General features: G+C 49.6%; 1 protein-coding gene across 9 annotated transcripts in view; it reads left to right on the plus strand.

The window, feature by feature from the left end:
- CSAD (cysteine sulfinic acid decarboxylase) overlaps nucleotides 1-8,855 on the plus strand; it is a 25,433-nt gene extending 16,578 nt beyond the window's left edge. For 8 of the 9 annotated variants that reach the window (XM_027967265.2, XM_060412541.1, XM_027967261.2 and 5 more), the window contains 11 exons: nucleotides 298-404; nucleotides 830-945; nucleotides 1,615-1,694; nucleotides 2,006-2,060; nucleotides 5,335-5,451; nucleotides 5,527-5,591; nucleotides 5,879-5,960; nucleotides 6,383-6,582; nucleotides 6,712-6,763; nucleotides 6,913-7,002; nucleotides 8,081-8,855. In XM_027967265.2, the coding sequence (XP_027823066.1) occupies nucleotides 298-404; nucleotides 830-945; nucleotides 1,615-1,694; nucleotides 2,006-2,060; nucleotides 5,335-5,451; nucleotides 5,527-5,591; nucleotides 5,879-5,960; nucleotides 6,383-6,582; nucleotides 6,712-6,763; nucleotides 6,913-7,002; nucleotides 8,081-8,254 (1,138 nt within the window). In that variant the 3' untranslated portion in view covers nucleotides 8,255-8,855. The remainder of the gene's footprint in view (nucleotides 1-297; nucleotides 405-829; nucleotides 946-1,614; nucleotides 1,695-2,005; nucleotides 2,061-5,334; nucleotides 5,452-5,526; nucleotides 5,592-5,878; nucleotides 5,961-6,382; nucleotides 6,583-6,711; nucleotides 6,764-6,912; nucleotides 7,003-8,080) is intronic. The other variant, XM_060412543.1, reaches the window with a different exon arrangement.

An 8,855-nucleotide genomic window follows, 5' to 3' on the forward strand; every position in this document is an offset into this window, starting at 1 on the left:
CCCCACAAAGGATTTGGGTTTGCGGGAGACAGACCCCGGGAGCAGGATAGGAGAATGGTGTCTGCCCCCTCTTTTCGGGGAATCTCTGCTGGCAGAGTCTTTCCCCTCCTACGCTTCGGGTTTCCTTTCCCAAACTTTCTCTTGTATCCCGGCTCCAGTGTTTTCTCATTCTTTCTTTCCTGGTTCTTTGTCACCAAGCCAGTTGTCTCTTCAGCCCCTCCTTTCACTCACACTCTCCACTCCTCTGAGGGTCCCTCCCAGTCTCTTTCCTATTCTCATCATTCCCTCCCCTGGCAGGTACACGTACGAAATCGCCCCTGTGTTTGTCCTCATGGAGGAGGAGGTGCTGAAGAAACTCCGGGCCCTGGTGGGCTGGAGCTCTGGGGACGGGGTCTTCTGTCCTGGTATGTGAAGAGGAGGGGGCCTTTTCGAGAGTTCCTCCTCCCCCGCCATCCTCTTTCTCTGGGCTGGCCAGGAGGGGTGATTCTCCTTTGTTTCTTCTCCAACTGGGCTTGGGCCAAACCAGAGAGAAGCTGCCCAGTCTCCTGTATCCTTGTGTTTGCCAAACAGTCCACGGGATTGGTTCCTGCCGTCCTGGCGTGGGGTGGAGGGAGGCTCCTGGATGGGCCCAGGGTGAGGAGCGGGGTGATCAGGAGATCTGCAGATGCTGCCATCCTGGGTCACTAGCATGCCATTTGTCAAATCCTCGGAACCCATGGCCAGGTAGCCAGTCACTTGTGCTTCTGGGTGGAGAGTTCAGGAGAGCCAAGCTCCAGTTTTGACCCACTGCCACTCCCTCTTGCCACCACCCCTTCCTTCCCTGTGACAGGTGGCTCCATCTCCAACATGTATGCTGTGAACCTGGCCCGCTATCAGCGATACCCAGACTGCAAACAGAGGGGCCTCCGGGCACTGCCGCCCCTGGCCCTCTTCACATCGAAAGAGGTGGGAAGCGGCACAGGCCTACCCTGGGCTCCCGGTTCTAATCTCCAGCCAGCTGAGTCCGGGACCCGCAACTCAGCCTGCCCAGACCCTTCTCCTCTGAGGCTGGCCTCCCCTCTAGGTGGATGTGCTTCCTTCCAACCAAAGGGGCTGTGTGAGGGCCCTGTTCACCTTGCCTGCTGTCTGGGGTAGCGGAGCGGCGTCCAGTGCCGTGCACACAGTCTGAGAGTGTGGTCCATGGACCAGTGGCATCACTGTCACTTCTGGTTGTTTAGTCACTAAGTCGTGTCTGACTCTTTGCAGCCCTGCGGACTGTAGCCCGCCAGGCTCCTCTGTCCGTGGGATTTTTCAGGCAAGAATACTGGACTGGGTCGCCATTTCCTTCTCCAGGGGAGCTTTCCCACGCAGGGGTCGAACCCATGTCTCCTGCACTGCAGGCATATTCTTTGCCACTGAGCCACCAGGGAAATGAGTATCACTTGGGAGCTTGTTAGAAATGCCGAGCCTTGGGCCCCTGTGCAGACCTACTGAATGTGAATCTGCCTCTTTACCAGACACACTGGTGATTTGCAGGCACGTGAGTGTTTGAGAAGCCCTGGTCTACAGGGTCCCAGCCATTTTTAACCAGTCCCTTTCCTCCCTACCCTCCCTGCCCTCTTCCCTCCCCCACAGTGTCATTACTCCATCAAGAAAGGAGCCGCTTTTCTGGGACTTGGCACCGACAGTGTCCGAGTGGTCGAGGCAGATGAGAGGTGAAGGTCCTTCTGTCTGCGCGGCTCAGGCCCAGCCTGGCACAACATGTCTTCCCCTTGCCAGAGGCTCTGGCCTTGGGCCCACGCCGCGGCGGACTTCTCTCCCTGCTCTCTTCCCTCCGAGTTGCCTCTTCTGTCTGCCAGTGCCTGCTAGAATCTCCGCCCTGTCCCCTGAGATCTGTTTACCCCTCTTAGGGAAAAATCAACATTGTGGCCTCCCCATTGCTAACCACATGTTACCCTGCTCTTGAAAGTTCTGCCACCTAGCCTAGAGAATCTATTACTTCTCTACCCACTGTTTTCTCTTCCAGAGGGAAAATGATCCCTGAGGATCTGGAGAGGCAGATCAGCTTGGCCAAGGCCGAGGTGAGTGAGTGAGAGGCGCTGGGCCAGTGGAGTGGGGCCCTCTGCTCCTTTCTCGGAGGGTCTTTGATTGGACCTACTCAAGGCGCCCCTCCCCCCTCCCCCTGCACTCTATGCCTGTCTTCCTGGGCGGGCTGAAGTGACCCCTCCCTCCCGGGTGATCCCAGTCCTGCCCACGAGCAGGATCAGACCCTGGGACAAGGGCAGAACTGAGTCCCTGAGTAGAGTCCCAGGGAGCACTGCAGGGGGGATGCTGGGGACCTGGAGGGTAGCACAGAAGGTTTCTGTGAGCTGGGAGGGTCTGTGCAGGGCGAGCAGCGTGGACTTGGAGTGATGGGAGACGTGGAGGCCCCTTCACCTGGGGGACACAGAGATACTGCAGCCATCTTAGAGGGCATTTCAGCACTGTCTGTACCATTTTTAAATGTATCTATCCACTGACTCAGAGTCCTACTACTAGGATTAGCCCATAAATTTTCATTACAAAGTGCTTAGAATTCTGTGCACTGGGGCGAAGTGTAAAATTTTAAGAAACATTTTAGTATTCATCAGTAGATAAATTATGGTGTATCTGTGTCAGTTTCTTCCTTTGCAAAATGAGCATGATATAGAACTGATCACGGAGTTGTTATAAGGCTGAAATTAATGGTATGTAAAGCACGTGAAAATGCCTCAACTATGTACTTAAGTATAAATTTTAAAAATATGTTTATATCACCACATGCAAATAGTTGCAGCACCATTTTTTCTTAAACTTTATTTTGTGTTGGGGTATAGCCAGTTAACAATGATGTGATAGTTTCAGGTGAATAGCAAAGGGATTTAGCCTTACAGATACATGTATCCATTCTCCCCCAAACTCCTCCCGTGTCCATGCCGCCACTTAGCATTAAGCAGAGTTCAGCTGGTCCTTGTTGGTTTTCCGTTTTAAATATAGCTGTGTGCACATGTCCATCCCAAACTCTCTCATCCTCCTTTCCCCATCCCCAGCAATCATAAGTTTGTTCTCCAAGTCTGTGAGTCTCTTTCTGTTCTGTAAGTTTATTTGTATCATCTCTTTTTAGACTCCTCATAGAAGGGATGTCATAGGGTATTTCTTCTTCTCTGTCTGACTTACTTCATTCCGTATGACAATCTCTGGGTCCATCCATGTTGTTGCCAGTGGCATTATTTCATTCTTTTTATGGCTGAGTAATATTCCACTGTATACGTGCACCACGTCTTCTTTATCCATTCCTCTGTCGATGGACATTTAGGTTGCTTCCGTGTCTTGGCTATTGTAAACAGTATGCAGCACCAGGTTTTGAAAATGTCTGTTTTTCCCCAGCAACTTGTCTTGGGATCCTTGTTAAAACCCAAAGAGTGTTTAAGTGTGAGGATTTATTTCTAGACTCTCAGTCTATGCCATTGATCTGCATGGCTATCCTATTGACCACACTGTCTTAATGTGGCTCTGTAGTGAATTTTGAAATCAGCGTTTGTGAGTCCTCCAACTTTGTTCTTTTCCAGGATGGTTTTGGCTTTCTAGGTCCCTAAAATTTCCACTTGAATTTTAAGCTCAGCTGTCAATTTCTGCAGAGAAACCAGTTGGGATTTTGATAGGGATGTGTTCAATTTGTGGATCCATGAACATGGAATGCCTCTGTTTACTTAGGTCTTCTTTGATTTCTTTTCAACAGTGCTTTGTGCTTTTCATAGTATCTGTTTTGCATTTCTTTTGTTGAATTTATTCCTAAGTATTTTATTATTTTCAGTGTTCTTATAAATGAAATTTTCTTGTTTCCATTTTTGATTGTTCGTTTCTCGTGTAAAACTACAACTGATTTTTGAATATTGATTTTGTACTCTGCAAATCTGTTAAACTCATTTATTAATTCTCAGTCTTTTTAATGGGTTCCTTAGGATTTTCTAGATATAATATGTGATCTGTAAATACAGATAATTTGCTTTTTTTCCTTTTTAATATGGATGCCTCTTATTAAAAAAAAAACTTAATTTTCTCTTTAATCACAAACTAGACAAGATTGGCATTAACACGCGTTTATTTTTCGGCTGTGTCAGGTCTTTGTTGCGGTTCGAGGGTTCCCCCTAGTTGTGGCACAGGAGCTGTAGAGCGTGTGGGCTCAGCGGGTCAGTAGTTACAGTGCACTGACTTCGGTGCCTGTGGCATCTGGGATCTTAGTTCCTGGGGCAGGGATTGAACCCGTGTCCCCTGCATTGGAAGGCGGATTCTTATCCACTGCAATACCAGGAAAGTCCCTGGATGCCTCTTATTTTTAAATTTTTTTAAACCTAATTGCCCTGCTAGAACCTCAGCACAGTGTTGAATAGAAATGAGGAGAGTGAACATCCTTATCTTGTTCCTGGTCTTGGGGGGAAGGCTTTCAGTCTTTCACCACTGAGTATGATGTTAGCTGTGGGTTTTTTGTAGTTGCCCTTTATCAGGTTAAGAACATTCCCTTCAGATCCTTTCTTATTTTTCTGAATGTTTTTATCGTGAGGATTTTGTCAAATGTGTCTGTATGTCTACTGAAATGATCACTATACCACATTGAGATATGTTTTATTTTTCCTTTATTGTATTGATAGGATATATTATATTAATTGATTGTGGGATGTTAAACCAAACTTGCACTCTTGGGACAAATCCCACTTTGTCATGGTGCTTGATTCTTTTTCTGTGTTCCTGATTTGGGCTTGCTGGTGTTTTGTAGATTTTTATGTCTTTATTTAGAAGAGATATATTCTATATTTTTCTAGTGATATTTTGTTGGTTTTGGTATCAGGGTAAAACCCATTTCATAGGATGAATTCAGAAGTGTTCCCCCCTCTTCTGTTTTTTTGTAAGTTAATGAAGAGCTTGTATCAGTTCTTTCTTAAATGTTTTGTGGAACTCATCAGTGGAGCCATCCGGGCCTGCCCTTTTCTTTGTAGCAGTTTTTTTAAATACTAATTCGATTTCCACATAAATTTTATCCTATTAGAATATTTAAAATAGTATTTTGATCTTCCTGTAAGACATTCAACTTTTTTGAAAAAGTATAAGCTTTGGAGATAGACTATTAGACAGACCTCGGTTTGAATTCCATCTCTGGAGTTGCAGCTGGGGGTGGGGGGGGCCAGTTTCTTAACACCTCTGAACCCTAGCGTCCTCACTTGCAAATTAAAAGGGGGCGGTAACACATAGTAAGGTTGCCAGGGCCCAGGTCAGGCCTGTGAAGAGTTCCTAGAGCTCGGCGCCAGGCTCTGGGTGGCTCCCTCTTCATTTTTGCCACAGGGCGCCGTGCCATTCCTGGTCAGTGCCACCTCTGGTACCACAGTGCTGGGGGCCTTTGACCCCCTGGAGGCAATCGCGGATGTGTGCCAGCATCACGGGCTGTGGCTGCATGTGGACGTGAGTTGGGACGGGGCTGAGGATGGGGTGGGCTGAGCCAAGGCCCAGGCCCATGTTGTTCCTTCCGCTCCACAGGCTGCCTGGGGTGGGAGCGTCCTGCTGTCGCAGACACATAGGCATCTCCTGGCTGGCATCCAGAGGTGCATATGGCCCCCTACACCCTGACTCTCACCCTCCAAATCCTTGGAACAGAGAACACTCTTGGGCCGGGGAGCTCAGATGGGAATAGGGGAAGGAGGCTGGTGGGAGGGACGTGGGAGAGATGATTGATTGGGGCTGGGATGTTAGACATCAGATTTGGGAATTCTCCTCTGGGCTGAGGTGAGACTAAAGTCCCTTTTACTGGAGATCTGGAAAGGGTGGGGAGGCTCTAGTTGGGCAGCTTAACTGGGAGCTGGCTGACCCCGCTTTGCTCTGCCCACCCCAGGGCTGACTCCGTGGCCTGGAATCCCCACAAGCTCCTCTCCACAGGCCTGCAGTGCTCAGCTCTTCTTCTCCGGGACACCTCGGTGGGTCTGCCCCGCCCCTGCTCTGGCCCCGCCTCTGGCCCTGAACCTCTGTTTCCTCTTCTGTCTCACCTGAGGGGAGCTCCAGGCCTTCCGTGTTCTCCTTACCATCCCATCTGAAGCTGATTATCTGTGACCACCCTAATCCCTGGTAGTGGGCTCTCTCACTCCCCCTGTCTTCAGGCAAAGGAAAAACTTCCCAACAAAAGTTTTAATCAGAGGGATTCCGGGTCATTTGGGAAGAACTCTTGAGTGTTGGAAGAAAACCCAGAGAAAGGGTTTCAGTAAGCCGGCAGCTGTCCCATCAGTGCTGCCTGGTTTCAGGGAAAGAAACACATGGACTGAGCTAAGAAGTCACCCAGTGCAGCCCTGGAGGGAAGCTCAGTGGCGGGGGGAGTCTGACTGTCCCCCACTACCCTCCGCAGAACCTGCTCAAGCGCTGTCACGGGTCCCAGGCCAGCTACCTCTTCCAGCAGGACAAGTTCTATGACGTGGCTCTGGACACGGGAGACAAGGTGGTGCAGTGTGGCCGGCGTGTGGACTGTCTGAAGCTGTGGCTCATGTGGAAGGCACAGGGCGGGCAGGGGCTGCAGCGCCGTGTGGACCAGGCCTTTGCCCTTGCCCGGTAGGAGTGGGCGCTACAGCCCTGCACCCCTTTGCTGGGCTGCACCCCTTTGGTTCACTCTGGGTTGCTTCTGTTTCTGTATCTCTGCCTCTCCTCCTCCCCGCATGATTTCTCACTCTCTGATCACAGGTACCTGGTGGAGGAGCTGAAGAAGCGGGAGGGATTTGAGTTGGTCATGGAGGTACGACCCACCTTGTGCTCTTCTGCATCCTCCGGCCCCCTGCCCCCACCCCGTGTCTCACGCAAAACCCTGATGGGAGAAGAGGGGTGGTGAGAGGGGAACGGCCCCTCTTCCTCTGCTCACACCTTCCCCCTGTTCATTCCTCCCAGCCTGAATTTGTCAACGTGTGTTTCTGGTTCGTGCCCCCCAGCCTGCGGGGGAAGAAGGAGAGTCCAGATTACAGTGAAAGGCTGTCTAAGGTAGGCTTTCTCCCTGCTCTGGTTAACCAGTGCAGCTGGTGCGTTTCCGCCCCCTGCTGGCTCTGAGCAGCATGGCAGCTACCTTTGCTAGTCTCGCTCTGATGTGGGGACAGTGAACCAGAAGATGACACCCGCTTGTCCCCACTTCCGTGAGCCTGGGGGATGGAGGATGAGGTATGCTTCTTTAAAATAAGAAGAAGACAGAGAGGGACATTACAGAAGTCACCAGTGAGCAGTACATAGATTGGCTCTGTGGGGTGTTCTGGGAGCTGAGTGAGGCAGAAAGGTCTCAGAAGTTCTACTCTCTGATGCTGGGTACAGAACAACCCTGTCAGGCCAGGAGATACGTCCTGGCCCCTAGGGTTAGACTGGTACTAGGGCTGGCAGATGGTCCAAAAGGACAAGAATATTCTCGCCCTTAAAGTGAAGTTGCTCAGTCGTGTCTGACTCTCTAACCACCCTATGGACTGTAGCCCTGCAGGCTCCTCCATCCATGAGATTTTCCAGGCAAGAATGCTGGAGTGGGTTGCCGTTTTCCTCTCCAGGGGATCCTCCTGACACAGGGATTGAACTCGGGCCTCCCGCATTGTGGGCAGACTCTTTACCACCTGCGCCACCAGGGAATCTCACCCTTAAGGAGTCATTTATTTAGAAAACAAGCATTACCTATTTGAAACTGGTGTGCTCAAGGCAGTCTTGGAAATTACATATTAGGTCACAGGTGCAGGTAAAAAATGTTACAGGCATTCAGAGAGGGGAGAAGAAGGTGTCAAGGATGACGAAGGCTTGAAGTTAGACTGAAAAAGCAGTTGTTGAGATTCAGCAAAAAGTCAGGATTTAGCAGAAAATGGCCTGTGTGACAACTTGGAGACTGGTGAGTTGGAGGAGAATGCAGGAGGTAGAGAAGGTCCAGTGGGCCAGGTGTGGTGGGAAAGGTAAACTGGGGCCACGGTCAGAATCCAAGCAGTGAGTTGCTCTCTCTGGAAGGCAGCTAGGTGGAGAGGGATGCGAGTCAGGGAACCCATCCCTTCCCCTGACCCCAGGCTGCAGCTAGAGGGTCCCTCCACTCCTCCCGCAGGTAGCCCCAATCCTCAAGGAGCGCATGGTGAGGAAGGGTTCCATGATGATTGGCTACCAGCCCCATGGTACCCGGAGCAACTTCTTCCGCATGGTCGTGGCCAACCCTGCGCTGACACGGGCTGATATGGACTTCCTGCTGAACGAGCTGGAACGGCTGGGCCAGGATCTCTGAGTCGCTCCATCTCGCTGCTGGCCTGGACCCCTCCCGCCACCCTCGCCATCTCCCTGTATCTTCTCCCTGCGTTCTCCAAGAAGAAACTCTAGGAAACAAAGCGTATTCATTTTTCTGTGCTTTGACCCACTAGCTCGCCTGTAAATTTCGGGCTGGCCAAAAAGTTGGTTCTGGTTTTTCCTTGTAACATCTTACAGAGACACCCTAATGAACTTTTTGGCCAACCCAATATTTGATATTAAGAGGATGTTTAAATAAATGGTAGGATATCTATATAGTAGAATATTGCTCTGCCATTTAAATTGTGTTTACAAAGAGGACTTTTATAGATAGGAGAAAAATAATTTTAATACAATGTTATGTTGAGAAAGCTGGATATGACTGTATATATGGTAATATCTGACCTGTATTCAAAAATACATAGGAAAAGACTGATGAGATGGAATATGCCAGAATATTAAGTTTTACCTGGGATGGGATTGTAAGCAGTTTGAAAATGAACTTCTTTATGCTTTTTGTGCTCCCTGCTTTTATGATATAATGAATATCTATTGCATTTATTAAAAATAGGAAAATAATAAAAGTTAAATTTTCAGCCATA

Source organism: Ovis aries, chromosome 3 (assembly GCF_016772045.2).
Source record: "Ovis aries strain OAR_USU_Benz2616 breed Rambouillet chromosome 3, ARS-UI_Ramb_v3.0, whole genome shotgun sequence".
NCBI lineage: Eukaryota > Metazoa > Chordata > Mammalia > Artiodactyla > Bovidae > Ovis > Ovis aries.